We start from the raw sequence: 20,136 nt of genomic DNA on the forward strand, positions 1-20,136 counted from the left end.
TGGTAATTCACCTAGAGAGAGGACAGAAAAAGAGTGAAAGGATCAGCCCGCCTGGCTTTACTTTTATGTCTAGCATTGTGTAAGAAGCTGTGTTCCTTGAGGAGATGAGATCTTTCCATGCAAAGACCTAAGTAGAATTTCTAACAGCAGTGAACTCCAAAGGCCAAGTAGCAGGACAGACTGCAGATAGGCTAGGGGACTAAGTAGGGCCACTGTTACCTGGGAAGAAGGAAGGATATTTCCTAACAATTGTGTGATACCCAAGGAGTATTTCATTGCCCTTTAAATATTTGAGGGCGGGGGTGGGGGGGGAAACACGGATGAGCCTGGAAGCCACATGCTGATTCTGATGTGTCTCCGAGGCTCCTTCTCTTCTGGGTCCAAAGCAAAGCACCTGCTCATTCCATCAACAGTCTTGAGGCAAGATGAATGGTCTTCCTTTGTTCTCATTCTTCTGAAGTGCCCTAGTTGTATATCATCTATTGGAGCAACATCATGTAAGTGTGTAAAAGAAAGCAAAGCTTCAGGCAGGTCCTAGGCAGGACTGTCCAACCACAAGCCTCAGTCCTACATCTCAGATGATCATTCCTGCCTGTTGGTGATGAAGGGAGAAGACACCTGCAAGGATTTTTCTGAGCCAGATTTGGCTGCCCACAAAGAGAGCACAAGGTCACTATGTCTGTGGCCAACATGAGGCCAGAATCCAGAGTTTCCCTCCCATGTGGCCAACGGCCTGGGTGCTATATAACATCTACCAGACCCAAGCTTGGTACCAGCCAGGTATCTTTCTATGAGTCAAAAGACAAGAGTGATATGTTGTGTGGAAGGAAGGCAGATTTGTCTCTAGGACATCACAGAGACTGACCAAAAGTGCCTCCTAGCAGTTCTGAGGCTGAGCTGATTCCTGGGAGGGCAGAGGACGCTTGGCATGGGTCCTGAAGGGTCAGACATTTGATCACTTACTTTGTGGCCTTGAACAAATCACGGCCTCTCTGAGTCTAATTTTTTAAAAAATTTCACCAAGGACAGAGATAAATATATCAATCTACAACATTAAGATACTACATCATTAAGAAAATGTTTGAGATATGTTTAAGAAACATAAAGTCCTTTGTGTTATGTCATTCACTCCCCCTTTTCTAAAACAAATCCTTTTCCCAGGAAGAAAGTTAACACAACCAACTTCTTTCATAGATTTTGGTCTAAGTACTGGCATATTTCTTTCCTAACTTTTTTTTTTTTTTGGTGGCACTGGGGTTTGAACTAAGGGCTTCACACTCGATGGACATACACTCTACCATTTTTGGGGGGGGGGATCCGGTCATGGGCCTGAACTCTGGGCCTGGGTGCTGTCCCTCAGCTCTTCAGCTCAAGGCTAGCGCTCTAAGCCACAGCGCCACTTCTGGCTTTTTTCTTATGTGGTGCTGAGGAATCGAACCCAGGGCCTCAGGCATGTAAGGCAAGCGCTCTACCACTGAGCCACCTTCCCAGCCCCACTCTACCACTTAAACCATGCCTGCAGCTCTTATTTTGTCAGTGGCGGGGCTTGAACTCTGGGCTGGGCGCTGTCCCTCAGCTCTTCAGTTCAAGGCTAGCACTCTACCACTTAAGCCACACGCCACTTCCAGTTTTCTGAGTGGTTTATTGGAGATAAGAATCTCACAGACTTTTCCGGCCCAGGCTGGCTTTGAACTGCAATCCTCAGATCTCAGCCCCCTGAGTAGCTAGGATTACAGGTGTGAGCCACCAGCACCTGGCTGTCATGCTTTTTTTTTTTTTTTTATTGTAAGAATACCGTACAGAGGAGTTACAATTACATAGGCAAGATAACGACTACATTTCTTATCAAGCACTGTAGCCTCCTCTTTGTTTCTACTTCCCATCCCTTCCCATACTGTCCCCCCCCCACTCAAACCTCCCCCCGCCCCACCAAAGTTGTAAAGTTCATTTTTCGACATAACGACTTGTACATCTCATTGTTGCAATGGGTCCACCTGTATCCCTATTTAAACAATTTGTTTTTTCCCTTCCCCTCCACAAATTATACCAACATCAAATACAGTGAAAGTATGGGTTATACCGTGGGGGAGGGACATACAAAGCAACATAGAAATCATCTTATAAATATGTTAGAAACAATTACATGAAAGGAAAAACAAAAAACAAAAAAACATTTGAATACCTATCTTGGGGTTCATTCCCCTAACATCAACTTATCTGACTTTTTCTGCTTAACTCAGACATATACTAGTTATTACAAATAAGGGAAACCATGGGACCTATGTTTCTTTGGGCCTGGCTTACTTCACTTAATATAATTTTTTCCAAGTCTTTCCATTTCCTAGCAAATGGGACAATGTCATTCTTTCTGATGGAGGCATAGAATTCCATTGTGTATATATACCACATTTTCTTGATCCATTCATCTACTGAGGGGCATCTGAGTTAGTTCCATATCTTAGCTATGGTAAATAATGATGCAATAAACATAGTTGTGCTGGTAACTTTAGTGTGGTCTTGTTTGTGATCATTTGGGTAAATGCCCAAAAGTGGGATTTCTGGGTAATAAGGGAGCTCTATGTGGAGTCTTTTGAGGAACCTCCATACTGCTTTCCAAAGTGGTTGAACAGGTTTACACTCCCACCAACAATGCAGTAAGGTTCCCTTCTGTCCACATCACCTTAGAATCTTGCTTTTTGCCTGCACCAGCTTGGACTGCATCTCCACATTTATACTTCTTGCCATAATTGGGATGAAAAGGGTGTGCCACCATATCCAGCTCTTTCTGTTGAGACAGAAACTAGACCAGGCTAGCTTGGAAACTGATCCTATTGAACTCAGCCTCCTCAGTATCTGGGATAAGCGGTATGCACCACCCCACCCAGCTATTGGTTGAGAGGGTGAGTCTCATCAAGTTTTTATTCTGGCTGGCCTGGAACTGAGATTCCACTGATCTTTGTCTCTCAGGTAGCTACAATCACAAGAATGAGCCACCTGCTTCTACCCCTTAATTTTCATTTTTATCAAACTATCCATGTACACATGGAGAGTTTATCACATAACATTTATTTACAAATAGCTGGTCTTCTGCACATTACCCTTCACTTTTTCTCTTTGCCAGAGGATAAATACCTTTACCTTTTTTTGATAACTTTAAGTAGCCTGATATTTATTTTTCTCAAAAATAATGTGCTTGGCCAGGCACTGCTGGTTTATGACTGTAATCATAGCTACACAGGAGGCTGAGATTGGAGGATAACAGTTCAAAACCAGCCTGCAGGAATGTCTGTGAGACTCTTACCTCCAGTTAACCACCAAAAAGCCAGAAGTAGACCTAGCCTTGAGCTCTAACCCTGAGTTCCAGCCTCAGGACTGGTACACCACCACCACCAACCACCACCACCACCACCACCACCACCACCACCACCACCACCACCACCACCACCACCACCCGCCCAGAAAAAAGATAACAGTTATTTAGTTGTTATAATCACATTATACTAACTCCAAACAACCATTTCTAGAGTATATCTAGTTTCGCTTTATCTTTCCTTCTCTCTCTCTTGTCTGTCTCTGTCTCTGTCTCTGTCTCTCTGTCTCTCTCTCTTTCTCTCTCTCTCTCTCTCTCTCTCTCTCTCTCTCTCTCTCTCTCACACACACACACACACACACACACACACACACACACACACACACTCCTTCTTGTTATTATTAACTCAACTGAAAACGAATCACTCATTTTCTTAAAGTTCCCTGAACTCTCAGGTTGAGGTTCGTCTGGCATTCCCTTCTGCATGTTTGTGAAGGCGTCTCTCATGGCGTGTTCTCATATCATCTTATCTGAGAGTTGCTACAGCCACCAACCTGGGGTTCCTTTGTCACTGTCATGTGGTGATACTCTTGTTTGTGTCCCAAGTTTTCCTCAGAAGGAGTCGTCTTCCCCCTCCCCATCTTCCTCCATCTTCTCTTTCTTCTCCTCTTTTCCCCTCTGCTTTCTCTATCCTCTTTTACTCTATCTTCCTCTTCATCTCCCGCTTTCTCTTTTTCCCTCTCTCCATATCCTCTTTCTGTATCATCCAATAATTTCCTGAGTATATCATGCAAAGTAAATACGTATTATGACCTTGCATGTCTGAAATGTCTTTCTTGAAGTCTCACATTTGAGGCCTTGCTTATCTAGGTTTTATATCCCATTCATATGGAATATATAACCTACAAAGTTAAGAAAAAATTGGGAAGGGTTGGGTTGGGAGAGATAGATGAGAATGTTGAATAGGGTGACATTGATCAAGACGTACTGTATTCATGAACTGCTTTGTTGAATGGCAACTCCTTTGTACAACTACTTAAAGATAACCAAAACAATGACGTGCTTAATTAGAGTAAAGACACAATCTAAACAGCAGATACATGACTTTCACTTTCTAAATTCTTTAGGATTTTGTAATACGCTACAGTTTTGGTTTGCAGTGTCCAGGAAGCCTCTCCCTAGGCAAACAGCACAGCTAGTGAGTTCTCTTGGAGAAGGCAGAAGTGGCAGAGCCCAATGGAGCAGTCCAGACTCCAGCCAGATGGAGTGAAGGGCAAAAGCCCTTTCTTTCCCCTTTCTTTTCCATTAATGCATTGTGACAACTTCACCCGAGTTGGCCAGTGACATGGCTGGCTGGTAGATATTTCATCTGTGCAAAACAGAGAAGTGACTATGCAGATAACTCTCTCTCAGGAAAACTCTGATGGCTGTAGCAATTAGCAAATCAGAGGCATAATGGCATGGACCAGAGTTTGGTGTACTCATCATATTAACTAAGCAGTCTTTTAATTACTCAAGACTCGTCCCCTGCTGAATCTGTATTCAACCATCTGGATTCCTTCATTACTAGCTGTTGTGTTGAACAGAGATGCTTTGTAACTCTAGAGTTCAGTGTCAGGGGCTGTGAAGGATAGAGTTGACTCTGAGAGGGCTGTGACATATTTTTGGCCAGGTCATTTTGCAGGTTCTTTGTGGGCGATGCAGGCTTTCTTTTGCCCCTTTGTGAACTCATTTTGGAAGTTTCTTTTGGTTGATTCCAACTTTGTAAAGGAAAAGCAGAGGGAATTCATGGAACATTTCAATATATCTTTGTAGTTTTTTCATTTTTGGTTCCATGTGTGCCTAGATTTAGCTTTAATAATCTATCAGCCTTACAGATCTTCCTGATTGCTTTCAGATCAAACGCAGACTTCACTGCTCATTTTCTTGTTATTTCCTGGAGGTGGATTACAGTGCTCCATTCTGCCCTCAGGAACGGGGATTCTTTGCCTCCCTGTTGATCCCTTCATGCTTTCAGTGTTCATTTCAGGCCATACACATGCTTTTTCTTCAGAAAGAAAAAAAATCAATTTCCTCTGGGCTGAAGAGAGGCCAGCATTTTTGCAATCCCCAATGTTACATTATACTTTTTAATAAAAGGATATTTCTGAGCTCTATAGACAGTACCCAGAACAACCACTTAATCAACTGCAGTGGCAAATCAGCATCAGCTGTAGCCATTTTCACTTTTCCCAGCTGTCACTAAGAAATGGATCTTCTGGAGCTGAGAACAGTGGTTCATATTTGTAATACCAATCCTATTTGTAATCCAGAGGTAGAGATTGGGAGGGTCAGTTCAAAGCAAGCCTGGGCAAAAAATGAGGTCCTCACCCAGCCAAGATATATGATGGTGAGTTCCTGCATTTGGGAGGCCTAGGTAGGCGCATCATGGTCTCAGGCAAGCTTTAAACAAAGCCGAAACCCTATCCAAAAATAAAAATTAGCTGGGTGCTAGTGGCTCATGCCTGGAATCCTAGCTACTCAGGAGGCTGAGATCTGAGGATCACGGTTCAAAGCCAGCTCAGACAGGAAAGTCTGTGAGATTCATCTCCAATTAACCACCATAAAGCTGAAAGTGGTGCTGTGGCTTAAGTCGTGAACACTTGCCTTGAGCTGAAGAACTGAGGGACAGTGCCCAAGCCCAGAGTTCAAGCCCTACGACTGACAAAAAAAAAATTAATAAATTAAAATTTTAAAAAACTCAAACAAAGAAGTGCTGGGCCATGAATTAAGTGGTACAGTGCTTACTGTAGGAACAAGATCCTAGTTCAAAGCACAGTACTGTAAAAATAAATAAATAAACCAACTTGGTGTCTTCTTATTGGTTGATGTCATTCCTTTCTTGGCTCTGCAGGCATCCAGATGTACCTTTGCAACAGAGAGCACTATGGTTACCTGCCCATCCCCCTGAAGCCTCAACAGACCCTGCAAGAAGAAGTTGAGACCCTCATCCATGTGCAGATAGAAGCAATGAGTGAGTGACCCTGCAGGCAGGGTGATGATGCTGTTCATTGACAAAGTGACTAGACCAGTCTGATCATGCCTCATGGAGGCCCAGTATCTCCTGGCTCTCAGCCTTGGCTGAAACAGCTATTCAGCTCTCCATTCATTCTCCAGCTTCCCCTGTGTGACATACAAATATGACAAGTCGGAGCTTCCTGTCCTGGGGGACACTGGGTACACAACACCCTGCAAACAAGGCAATAAGTTCTATAATAGTGTATTGTGGCATGAACTTAATTCTTAACTTGGTAATTATGTAACCATGAACACACATATATGTTTATATATATGCCTATACTATATATGTGTCTATATATGTGACATATTATTATATATTATATTATCTAATATAATGTTATATAATATATTACACATAAGATTTTATATAGCATAGACATATATACGGTCATCACAACTATTACTATTATGACTCCCTTTAACAGAGTTTATGATATCATAGACATCGTACCAACCACTTTTTGTTCCTTATATCATGAATATTCTCTACAACCCAGTGAACCCATAATAATAAAAATGAAGAAATTGAGGTGCAGAAACCCCAAGTAATGAGATCATTATACTAAGCACATGGCAGGTTGAAATTCGAACCAGTCTCACTGTCTCCAACTCTCATGTCCTTGAAGATTGTATTGTCACTGTTCTGGGTCTAGCATGCTGTAGGAATGCCTTAGTATTCTGCAGCTGAATGTATTGTGCACTTTTAAGACACAATGAGGCCAAAGGAGAAAGGAACTGATCCACCTAGCCCAGGGGAAGCTGGTGGCAATGGCTCTCCTAGGAGAAAGCGTTTTTCTGTGACTCATCACTAGAGGTAGGATGTACACATGATCAATGGAGCTGCTGGAGGCAAAGTGAGGACTGGACTGGAAAAAAAGTAAGGGACTGGAAAGTAGGCAGGACTCCAGGTGGGATGATCTCTGATGATTTACAAAGTGTTTGGACTTTTTCTGAAGGGAGGAACATGGAAATGTTAGGCTGGAATTTGAACTTAGGAAAGTTGCTGTAGAGTAAGAAAAGCAATGATGTAGTGTGGGTACTCAGTGAGTGCTGGTCTTGGCTAGATATGAAAAGACCATTTTGGACATGGCATGGCAAAGTAGACAGAAGACCATAGGAATCTGAACTGGAATGGGAGCCATGGAGAGAAGGGGAGGGGGGAGAGAGACTAAGGAGAGGTTGGGGAAGGCTCAGCAAGAGCTGGCTGTAGCTGGATGAGCAAAAGACAGGCATGGAGAAAAAGTCCCTGTTCTTGCTAGAAAGTCTAGGATGACTAGGAATTTTCAATGGAATAAGCCACTTAAAAGAGAGGTTTGAAAGTTGCCTGTGTCTATTTTCCACTGTTTCCTCCAGACTGTAAATCCCTTTTTCATGTTAGTCTCAGGGTCTGGCACTTGCTCATCAACTAGTAGACATCCAGAAAGTATTTGCTGATAATTGAGTGGATGAAGAATGAATGAATAAATGACTGAATGCTACCATACGTATTAGTTCACATTTACAGAATTTCTGGGGCCAGCTCTTCAGAATCTCTTCTGTGAGGTGTTGTTGTTGTTTTTGGTCAGTCGTGGGGCCTGAACTCTGGGCCTGGGCGCTGTCCCTCAGCTCTTCAGCTCAAGGCTAGCGCTCTACCATTTGAGCCACAGAGCCACTTTAGGCTTTTTTTCTGCTTGTGTGGTGCTGAGGAATCAAACCCAGGGCCTCATGCATGCAAGGCAAGAACTCTACCACTGAGCACCTTCCCAGCCCCTCTTCTGTGAGTTTTTAAGAATCTCTTTTGTGATTTTTTCTGCTCCTTTTTAGATGACCCTCTAGGTCTTAGAGGACAAGGTTGTTACCTTAATGTCCGTGTCCCAAAACCTATCACAGTGCCTAGTATGTGACTAGTACCAAGCAAATACTAGCTGAATTCATGGCAGACAAGTGAATGAATAAATGAATGAATGAAAATGGTATTGTCAAGACCACTGAACCTAAAATCAGAATTACCAACTTTAACCCAGGCTCTGTCACTCATGAATGGAAAATCAATTTCTCAGAATTAGGACACTGACTTTGCAAGGTTGAGAGATGCCAATAAAGCAATATATATCAACTCCACAAGTTAAGGGAGTGTGGAAATTATAATTGGGGATTTCTCCTACAATAATCTTCTTAGTGCTGAGTAAGTGAACAATACAACCAGGTGTAGCCAGCATCAAGGGCTTATCAGGCAAAGCCAGTAGGAAGGAAGTAGGAGTCTTTAAAAGGAAATGAAAGTTTATGAGAATCCGAGTGGTATGGAAATGAATGATAATCATAATTATCGCTTGTTAAAAACACAGTGTTAGCTGGGTGCTGGTGGCTCATGCCTGTAATCCTAGCTACTTAGGAGGCTGAGATCTGAGGATCGAGGCTCAAAGCCAGCCCAGGCAAGAAAGTCTGTGAAACTCTTATCTCCAATAAACCACTCAGAAAACCGGAAGTGGTGCTGTGGCTCTAGCGGTAGAGTGCTCACCTTGAGTTGAAGAGCTGAGGGACAGCATCCAGGCCCAGAGTTAAAGGCCCACGACTGACAAAAAACAAAAACAAAAACACAGTATTCAATATTCTGTGTATACTAATAATTCAGCGCATTGGAAGCTGGACAGGAAATTTAGGGATGTGCTTCCCAAATGAGAAGTTAACAGGAAGCTAAATCTTATAAGGATGGTAGACATGAGAAAGTTAGAAGGTATGGGAAGGCTGGACTTGGAAATCCCAGCATAAAGCAACAGGACATTTCAGGTGCCTCTATTCTGTATCACTCTTTTTGTGAGTTTGTACCTGTAGGAAGGAGCATGGTACTGGCTTTTAAATGGCCTCACATTTGATAGGAAGGTGGTTTACAAGTTGAGCCATGCTCCAGTTCTTTTCTGCTCTGGCAATTTTTCATGTAGCATCTTGCTGTCTTTTCTTTAGCCAACCTGGCCCTCATTCCTCCTATTTACTTAGATGACATGAGTAGTGCATGCCACCACCCCTCATTTGTTTTGTTAAGGTGGGGGGGGGTCTCTCAAACTTTATTCAGGTCTGGCCCCAAAGCATGACCCTCCCGATCTCCACCTCCATAGTAACTGGGATTACAGGTATGAGCTCCTGGCCTAGTATCAGCCTTTTGAAGCAATGGATCACCACGAGAGATTACTAAAACCAGATTACTAAGATACAATAGTATCTGAGGTCAGAAAGTCTAAAGCTGAGTTCCAACTCAGCTAATTCCTCACTGACGTTGGGCACAGCCACACTGGGTAGACCTCAGTTTGCTTGCCTGTGCAAACAAGCAAGTACAATGAAAAGTGATAATGACAGCTATTAAAACACTGAAATTGTAAGGCACTTACGTGACTGCAATGGTTGAGAACAGATCTGCAGTTGAAGAAGATTATTTTGACAAGCATGTGCATTCATAATGAACAGCCAAAACTGTATATTTTTATTTAAGTATATATTAAATATATACTACATATTTTAAAGATGTATTTATATATCTCCATAAAGGTGTATGTCATTTGCTGGGAAATAATTGAACTAGATGAGCCAAACTCAGAAATGCCAAATATGACATGTTTTCCCTCATTTGTAGAACTTAGACCTAAATGATATACATAGATATAAAAATACTTATACCTCTATACATAGAGACAGAAGAAAAAATATGACTGTAACTATGGAATTGTTAGGGGGACTGGAAAGAAGGGGGAAAGGGAAAGAGAATGATGGAGGATTAATACTGTTGAAATACATGGCATCTATAGATGAAAAAGAAGCAAAACTAAATCCAAAACTATTGACTAATAGGGATAGGTAGGCTGGAAAAAGAGAGGGCAGTAGAAGAGTTTATTCTGGTTATAAATGATAAAATATAGTGAAACCTGCCCAAATGATATTCGCTTAAAAAATGACAAGGAAGTAAAATTAGGCTCTGCTGTGGGTATGGATACCAGAGGGAGGAGGGAAGGCAAATGGAGAGGAGTGAATGTGGACATATTCATACATCTAACATATTTGGTAGAAGGACTTTACATACATGTATAGGCACTTGATTACCCACGTCTGAGTGTCTGAGGTGGAGTGGGGCTGCCAGGGAGGGAGCGGATCCCCAGAGACTTCCCCATCCAGTGACTTTACTTCCATTTTCATTTCCTCTGGCTGCTTCCAGTTTCCTCAGCTCCCCAAGGCTGCTAGCACACCAAGCAGGTCTTGCACTATTTCCCTGCAGCTCTTCTGCTGTCCCCTCAGCCCCTGCCCCCACACTGAGACTCCACACCCAAGACAGCCGGGTCAGTGAAGGTTCTGGGAGGAAACAGCTCCTTTGGATTTGGTACTGCTTTTCTGTAGACATTCAGCTACAGATTTAACTCTGAGCTGTGCTGCTAGGCAGTAGAGACCAGCACAAAGCCAGCCAGTGTGTCCCCAGATCCCAGCACCTGTCCTGTTTGTTTGAGCATTGGCTTCCATGGTCAAGAGGGCCAAGTTCCACTCATGGATGGTGACATCAAGTCCAGTCCTCAAGCTGGATGCTGGTGGCTTAGGCCTGTAATCCTAGCTACTCAAGAGGCTGAGAGCTGAGGGTTGTGGTTTAAAGCCAGCCCAGGCAGGAAAGTCCTTGAGGCTCTCACCTCAAATTACCAGAAAATTAGAAATGGCGCTGTGGCTCAAAATGGTAGAGTGCTAGCCTTGAGTGAAAGAGCTCACAGGACAACACCCAGACCTTGAGTTCAAGCCTGTGACTGCTGAAAACAAAAACAAAAAAACAATCTGCCATTTCAGTGGGCCCTCGGCAGAAGTGGAGCTGTGTTGAGGGCAAGGATGGGGCGTAGTGGTAGAGCTTAGCATGCCTAACAGGTGTGAGGCCCTGAGTACACTCCCAGAAGCCCTTCTCCCACCAAAGAAAGAGATCCTGAGATCAGAGAGGCTATAAGACCACTGAACATGCTCTCAGACTCTTACTGGTACTCTCTTGCAGAGGAGATCAAAATGGGGTGCCTTTTCTTTTTTTGGGGGGGGTCCAGTCGTGGGGCCTGAACTCTGGACCTGGGCACTGTCCTTCAGCTCTTCAGCTCAAGGCTAGTGCTCTACCACTTGAGCCACAGCGCCACTTCCAGCTTTTTTCTTTTTGCTTCTGTGGTGCTGAGGAATCGAACCCAGGGCCTTAGCCATGCAAGGCAAGCGCTCTACCACTGAGCCACTTTCCCAGCCCGGGTGCTTTTTCTAAAGCTAGTGCTTCTCCCCTTCTTTGCCTCACTCAGGCACCTGGACCTGTGTTAAATAGCCTGGCATTTAGAGTTGTGCCAACCATGTCTTCTAAGTCGGTGCCCGAGACCCCACAACTCCACAAGTGGCTGTGACAGGTCACAAAGGTAGAGTGCCGTGTGCACATGAGTGGCTCACTTTGACTTGTGGTGCTCGCACCTACCTCATGTGCTAGCTCCCCACTACCATGTCAGGACAGGGGTCCTTCCCTGCCTCCAGCTGTGGTACTGAACCACACCTCCGCGTGCTGTGCCACCCGGGCACCTCCGCCTTGCCCTCGAGCAGCTGGGCCTCTGGGTAGTGAGCCAGGCAGGCTGTGAATGGCCTGTGGCCTGCGGGCAGTGTGCTGGCCTAGCCCATCTAGTGGATGATCCCAGAGCCTCGCACACTCCCTCATGGGCCTGCTCAGTGGCATGTTGGTGGTGGCCAGCTGCTGATGCTTGGTGGGAAGGGAAGTCACCGGATTGAGTCTGAGGTTTGTGGCCTTGAGTACAGCACGTAGCCTGGTCTGCAGAGCCTTGGGACATTTGGGTCCCCGGGCCCTCAGGTACTGCCATCCCTAAGTCTGTCCCTCACCCCTGCTGCCTCCCAGCATTTGCTGAAGGCAATGAATGTTTAAGAAGGCTGCGGGTCTGGCTGCCGCACTTCTGTCTTATAGATGGATGATCTCACGCTGTTCTGCTGTCACTGTGCATCTGTGTTTGGGGAAAGAGTATAAGAGAATGGTTAATCCAGAAGGAGCTCATTACGCCATGAATGATGAAGGGTAGGCGCCTGGCTTATCCCTGTTTGATTTGCTTGCTTCATTGAGGAAAACAAATGATCATGTCACCCTACTGAGAATTTCACTTTCTCCTTGACGTACAAATAAACAGCCTCCCATGTTTCATTTATTTTTGCCTGGAATATTTGGTTTTTCCAAATACATTGTTTGGCTTTTTTCTTGGATTATGACCTTCATTACTGGATAGGGAAGGGAAGCCAGTAAAATGTGTGTGTGTGTGTGTGTGTGTGTGTGTGTGTGTGTGTGTGTGTGTGTGTGTGTGTGTGTTCAAGAAATGAAAGACCCTTAATTACAAATGCTTATAAGAAACCACAGTCTGCTGGGAGTGGTGGTACACATCTGTAATCCCAGCACTCAGGAGGCTGAGGTAGGAAAGTATCAAAGAGCAAGAGTGAGCGAGGGAGCGAGAAAGAGAGAGAGACAGAGAGAGAGAAAGAGAAAGAGAGAGGGAGGGAAGGACAGATGATGGGAAGGAGGAAAGGAGGGAGGGAAGGAAGGAAATAAAGAAGAAAGGAAGAAAAGAAAGCTGTCCCACCTCAGAATTTCACATCAGTTGGCATGAGTGAAACTGGCCATGGTCTCTCTCTAGCACCTTAGTGAAGGGGCCACTGTACTGATCGTGCCTTTCATACTGCGTCTCAGTTAGGTTGGGATCCCCAAACCTCCATGCTAGGATGCCTCTGTAGCTTACTTCTTTCTGTTGAGAGCCTACAGTCCTGGCATCTTTCCTGGACAACTTGCTCTCTATGTGTGCCAGCATCCCAGGCAGCTTCTAATGTGTGGCTTCTCCATAAGAGCAGATGCTGCTATGATCATTGCTGTGGGCCAGGGAGGCTTGGAAGGTGGGTCTGTAGAGTTGAGCAGCAGAAGTTTGAACATTCTTCAGAAAGTCTCTTGGCTAGACTGGGCATGGTGACTCCTGCCTGTAATCTCAGCTATTTGAGTGAGGGACGTAAGGAGGATGGATGCCCAAGGCTAGCCCCAAGCTAAGTTAGTATGAGAATGTATCTAAAAAGAAAAAAAAAGACAGACTAGAAGCAAAAAGACTGAAGCATGGCCTAAGTGGTAGACTGGCTGCCCAGTAAACATGAGGCCTAGAGTTCAGTTTCAAGTACTGCCTTAAAAAAGCATCTCACATGGCTATAACTAGCTTCATGTGCCTGAAATAGAAGGAAATAGAAACGGATCACAGTTGCAGTGATTATCATTGTCAATACTATTAGCAACCTAACGATACTATGATCAACTCTCATTTTCCTTCATATTAAAGTACATTTTATATATATATATATATATATATATATATATATATATACAGACACATATGTACGATATGTGTGTGTATATATGTTATTAAAAAAACCCACTAAACATAAAAAATAGCATAAGGAACCCTCCTAAAAACGATTTTAAAGGAGGGAGGAGGAGAGAAGGTCAAGAGAGAATACGAGAATAAGAATAACAGTGAATTTGATCAAAAACTACATGATATGCATAGATGCAAAAATCACAATGAAACTCCTTTGTACAATCAGTTTATGCTAATGATAATATTTTAGATAAATTTCCACATTATCCCTCTCAGGAAAATTACATCAGTAGTTTGAGTTCCTACAAGACCACAGAACTTTCAAGGTCTTTCAACCGTATTGACTACATTATTTCCAATCATTGTAGTCTATAGTACATACATTTTTTGGTCGAAGTGGGGTGAGAATGTTGAAGGCTGTAACAGTGACCAACGTGCACTATATTCATAAACTGCTGTGTTAAATACCAAAAAAGAGATGAAAGCACTTTTAAGAGGATCAAATAGATAAAATTTCTCATCACAATATCTCTCCACTTGGAATCCTCCATGGCCGGGGTATGGAACAAGTATTACAGTGAACAAATGCTCCCAACAGCCAGGGCTCCAGCTACCAGGGTTCCAGCATAGCCACGTAGTCCTGAAGACCTGCCTAGCTGCTCTCCTCTGCTCTGGAAGGCCCGGGTTGGGTTCCAGCCCTGAAGATCAGGCATGTGACTGGAACTCTGAATTCACTAACAAAGCTCTCTGTGTGCCTCTTGTGTCTTCCAGTTGACCGTCCTCCAATGGAACCTTCCCAATTTGTGTCACTCGTCCCTAAATATCCAGACAAGATGGGATTTGATGAGGTAGGAAAGTGTGTGTGTGTGTGTGTGTGTGTGTGTGTGTGTGTGTGTGTGTGTGTAGCACATGCTTGTACATGTGAGCCCTGTAATTGTTGTATTATGAAGAGTCTGTATTGAAGCACCATCCCAAGCATCTGATTGAGAACCAGCACCAAAGACATGGCTGCTGGAAAGGCTCTGGGATCTTGCGAAAAGTGCTTATTTGTTGTTTTGCCTCTATTCTATCTTTGATGAGGAAGGTCCTGGAAACAGGTGTTAATCATTGCATCAGGACAAAAGGCGCTATTTCCTAGGGAAAGTGAAAGTGCCCTGCTTTATCAAACTCTGTGTTGAGGTTCAAGGGTAAGGGAAAGAAGATGTATGGTTTTTTTTTTTTTTTGGAGGACATTGGCTTTTTTTTTTCTGCCAGTGTAGAGTGAACTGCTTTTTTTTCTTTCTGCTGTACTTGGATTAAAAAAAAAAGTTGGAAGAGGACAAAGGGAAAGATTTTTTTTAAATATGTGCTTTCTACAGGCAAGAGATTAGTAATCGCTTTCCTAAGGACCAAATTGACTCTGCAGTTTTCATTGTATGGAGAATGAAGCACAGCCTGGAATGCTCACTAGTAAAGCACTTGCCAGGACCCTGGTGTCAAACCCTAGACACACAAAGACAACAAGAGAAAAAGGAAAGAAAGGAAGGAGGGAGGGAGGGAGGGAAACAAAGGAAAACCAGTGAAACAAGCATTGAAGAAGTGTTGTACACCAGAGCCTGCAGAGCCACGACTACAACTCACATCACTGACTCCTTCCTTGTGGTCTGGAGGTGTCCAGAAGTCTGCACACAGAGACACAACTCTCTCTGGACCTTGGGTAGGCAACAGTCCAGTATCATTGGTGCTCATTGCCACTGCTTAATGGAAGGAAAGCAGTAACTATAATACACATGGACTTGCACAAAATATAGCCATGAGAAGATGCTGATGGAACGCACACTGCTGTGGTGGTTCTCCTTTCCTGCAGCTTTCCAGCTCTCTAAACCAAAGGACCCATGTGTCCCATATATATACAGAGAGAGAGAGAGAGAGAGAGAGAGAGAGAGAGAGAGAGAGAGAGAGAGAGAGAGAGAGAGAGAGAGAGAGAGAGAGAGAGAGAGAGAGAGAGAGAGAGTTAATAAAATGAGACAAAAACCAGGACCTTTTAGCCCTGGTCCTCTTTGGACGGGAGATGGTATAAGGCCTGAGTCACTTCCAGAGTCCTCCTGGAAAAAGCCAACTTTAGAAGACAACAGGTCCGGGGACTCTGCTTTGCTCAGTCCTTTTCTGGCACAGACATGAGACGGTGGAAAAGGGCTTTCAGAGGCCCTTTCAGTCCGCCCAGCCCTGTGACCTCGTTGGAGGTGTCTGGGCTGCTTTGGCTCTGCAGTTCCTTCCTCTGTTTACTGTTCACTGGGTATGAGCGAGCTGTGCTGTCTGTGTTTTTCCTTCATGGCTACCGATTTTATTGCCCTTGTCTTAGCGGAACTGTTATTTACTAAAAGCCTCCCGGAATGGAGGTCTCTGGTTTGAGGGGACCTTGGGGATTCGTTTTGCTCATGTTTTACTTTGTTTGGTTTCTGTTATCCTGGAGTGACCCCAGGTGGCTCTGTGCTTAAGCATTCTACATCTGTAAGGCGGTGGAGGGAGGGGGAAGGTGTGGTGGTATGGAATAGGCCTGTGACAAGAGGATTCTAAACAGGGAGAAAAATGGCACATAAAAGAGGAACTCATTACATTATAAAGGCCCAAGAAATAGGCAAATAGAGTCACCACAGATTTTTTTTAAAAATTATTTAGTTAAGCTGGGCACTGGTGGCTCACGCTTTTAATCTTAGCTACTCAGAAGGCTGAGATCTGGTGATCAAGATTTAAAGCCAGTCCCAGTAGGAAAGTTGGTGAGACTCTTACCTCCCATTAACCACCAGAAAACTGAAAATGGAGCTGTGGTTCAAAGTAGCAGAGTGCCAGCCTTGAGCAAACAGAGTCCAGGGACAGCTTCCAGGCCCTCAGTTCAAGCCCCATGACAGACAAAAATTACTATTATTATTATTATTATATATTATTACTATTATAGTTAAGTAAACAAAAGAGGCAATGAAATCCTGATATACTTAACATGCTTTCCCATCTATCAGAAAGATCATCTCTGAAGACAACTTCCACCTATCAGTTTCTTCTCTGAGAGATTTAGAAATAAACAGAAGTGAGAAGGTTTCACAGGGAGATTGAAATTTTAGTTCATGTAGCTCTTGATCCTACTAAAACACATATTTCTTATGACATTCAAAAAGACCTTTGAACCAAAGTTTAATGCAGAATAGCCTGAACTCCAGACTGGCAATAAGACGAAGTTTCTTCTTTATTCTGCTCATAGCATAAAGCAAAGTTTATTTACATACCACACACATAGTGTTGGATTTGAGAGATGAGTTTTACAGATGAGAGAACGGAAGCAAGAAATTGTAAATGTCTTGCTCAAAGTCGTCCATATGTTTAGTCAGAACCAAGTCAATGCCTGCTGACTTTTCCTGTAGGATTTTCCTTCTTCATACTCAGGCCATCAGCATTTCTTGCTGGCAGTTAACGTGTCCCAATCTTGAAGACTATGGTGGTCTTATGATCTTTGCATGTGCACCTGGCCCTCAAGGGAAAAATCTGAATTCATATTCTTCCTTACTTCATGGACCAGATAGTTGTTCCCTCTACAGCATTTCCCACAGAACTACAACTACACAATGCTGAAATTATGTCTTTCCATTTCTTTCTCCTTTACCAAAGAGTTACACCCCAGAGCAAGGATCATTGTCCTTACCTCTTTCTCTTGTCTCTCTAAAGGAGTTGAAGAATTCTAACAAAGAAGCTTCTAAAGTTGAAAGCTCTTGGAAGCTCTGGAAATAAAAACATTTATTCTTTGAATGCCTTTACTTTTATCTGCTGGATGTAAATGATAAATTGATATGCAGTACTTAGGCAATGACCATTCTTATCTCAGATTCACAAATAATGAAACCAAGGCATAAGAACTAGTCCAAAGCAGACAACTTAAAAAGGGCAATAGTCAGGACTTAAAACTCAATTCCTGCCAGGTGTTAGTGACTCGGTTTGCCTGTAATCCTAACTAATCTAGAGGATCAAAAGATTCAAAGCCAGTCCAGGTAGAAAATCTGTAAAACTCCATCTCCAATCACCAGTACAATATTGCACTGAAAGCATGGCAATGTATGAGCAAGCAAATCAAGCAAGAGCTCAAGGTCCTAACTAAATTCAAGCCCTGGTATCAACACAAAAAGCAAAACTAAATAAAAGTCAATTGGCTAGGCACTAATGTTCATGCCACTTATATTCTTAGCTACGTGGGAGACTGAGATCAAGAAGATCAAGATTCAGTGCCACGCCTAGCAGAAAAGTCTGCGAGACTCCATCCCCCAAAATAGAAAAATAACTTACAAAAAGCTAGAAGTGTTAGTGGACAAGCAAGCAAGCTGAACAAGTAAACAGAGCAAATACAAAGCCCTGGTTTCAAACTGGGGGAAAAAAAGCCCTTAACTTTTGATAATAAAATTAATCCCTTGAGCAGGTGGCCGGTGGCTTCTGCACTTAATCCTAGCTACTCAGGAGGCTGAGATCTGAGAAATGCAGCTCAAAGCCAAGCCAGGCAGGAAAGTCCATGAGACCCTTATCTCTAATTAACCACCAAAAAGCCAGAAGTGGATCTGTGGCTCAAAAAGGAGAATACCAGCATTAAGAAAATAATCTGCAGGGCAGTGGTGGCTCACGCCTGTAATCCTAGCTACTCAGGAGGCTGAGACCTGAGGATTGAGATTCAAAGCCAGCCCAGAAAGCCAGCAGGAAAGGGTGTGAGACACTTCTCTCCAATAAACCAACAGAAAACTGGAAGTGGCGCTGTAGCTCAAGTGGTAGAGCACTAGCCTTGAGCTGATAGAGCTGAGGGACAGTGCACAGGCCCAGAGTTCAAGCCCCACAACTGACAAAATAATAATAATAATAGTCTAAGAAATAATGCCTAATAAAAAAATTAAAAAATAAAAAAAAGAAATAATGCCTAAGTCTTGGGAGCACACATGCTCACACACACACACACACACACACACACACACACACACACACACACACATTAGCCATTTGCAATTGTCTCCTTCTTCTTAGTGCTGTATGTTTAGTTCACCTTTAGCTTCTTGATGAGTAACTTTTTGAACTTTGTTTTTCAAGAGTAGGTAGAACATCTTCTTCAGTAAGTATCAGAGTAACCAAGGTAAGGGTAGGTCCTTACAGATGCTGCTGGTTTGAAAATAGTTCAATTTGGATAAATCCCGTACTCACTCTCACCACAGTTTTTCCTGTCATTTCTCATCCTTAGCTGACCAATAACTTTGATCCTGACACGCACTAAACTTTTCAGACTTCCTAGAATAAGATGTGAGTGCCTTGTGTTTCTCTCTCTCCTTGGCTTCCTGCGGTAGATTTTCATGATCAACCTGAAACGCAGGAAGGACAGGCGGGACCGGATGCTGCGCACACTGTACGAGCAGGAGATCAAGGTCAAGATTGTGGAGGCGGTGGATGGGAAGTGAGTAAGGGTCCTCCTCCCCGGTAGATGTGGCTGGAGTGGGAGGTGCCTAGCAGATGGTGGGTCCTGGATGAGAATCCACATCCCTAGTCATTACTGGATAGTCTCTAATTGTAGCCTTAAAGTTAGCTCTACCCTGGAATAGACCTGAGGTAACTCCCTGTCCAATGATCTTTGGTTCTCATTAAACTCAGAATGCCTGATGGACATGCTTGGTCCCTTCTTGCAACAGTTGTGGTGTTTCCATCCTCTGTGGTGTAAACAAAGGAATGTGTTATTGGATGAACAGAAGGATATCAGGGTCTCAGTGTCCTCCTCACTGAGATCCCTGCCGCCTGCCAGGGTTGATCACACTGGTTAAGCATTTCCTAGTCATGGGGCTAGGGGAAAAAAATCACTCACGGAACCTGATAGGATTCTTTGGGGTGGGGAGGGGGGGAGAGGGAAGGGGGTTTGCTGTCATTCCTATTTTGTCAATACTGACTTGCTTTGCCCTTGAATTTGGCACTCTGAACGATGTCAAGGAATGGATTCTTACAAAACATGCATTTCCATGTTATACTTTAGTTCAAAATAAGAGTGATTTTGTTGTTTTTTTAATGTTATTTATAAACAAATTTGTGTGGCAAGTAGTCACTGAAGTTCTTAAGACTGGAGAATGGTACCTGGGAACACAGTAAATCTGCAGGGGTGGCTAAGTCACAGCTTCCTGAATCTCAGCTCTGACTCACTGAACCATGATTTCTGGGCTGGGCCCAGGAAATGCATCTAAGAAGGGATGGTAGGGGAAAAACAAAGGAGGAGGCAACAATGCTTGATAAGAAATGTACTCATTACCTTGCTCATGTGATTGTAACCCCTCTGTACAGTATTTTCACAATTAAAAATGTATTAAAAATGTTATGCCAAGGTCACAGGACCCCCCACAAGAAGACCACTGAGAGTCAGAC

The 20,136-nt window shown here is 43.5% G+C and overlaps 1 protein-coding gene across 1 annotated transcript in view; it reads left to right on the top strand.

Moving 5' to 3' along the window:
• The window catches only part of Colgalt2 (collagen beta(1-O)galactosyltransferase 2), a 101,836-nt gene that overhangs the window by 67,528 nt on the left and 14,172 nt on the right, over positions 1–20,136 (top strand). The window contains exons 6-8 of the mRNA XM_070034275.1: positions 6,204–6,323; positions 14,509–14,585; positions 19,080–19,186. Of these exons, the coding sequence (XP_069890376.1) occupies positions 6,204–6,323; positions 14,509–14,585; positions 19,080–19,186 (304 nt within the window). The remainder of the gene's footprint in view (positions 1–6,203; positions 6,324–14,508; positions 14,586–19,079; positions 19,187–20,136) is intronic.

Source organism: Dipodomys merriami, unplaced genomic scaffold, assembly GCF_024711535.1.
Source record: "Dipodomys merriami isolate MVZ:Mamm:240054 unplaced genomic scaffold, mDipMer1.0.p SCAF_24, whole genome shotgun sequence".
Classification (NCBI taxonomy): domain Eukaryota; kingdom Metazoa; phylum Chordata; class Mammalia; order Rodentia; family Heteromyidae; genus Dipodomys; species Dipodomys merriami.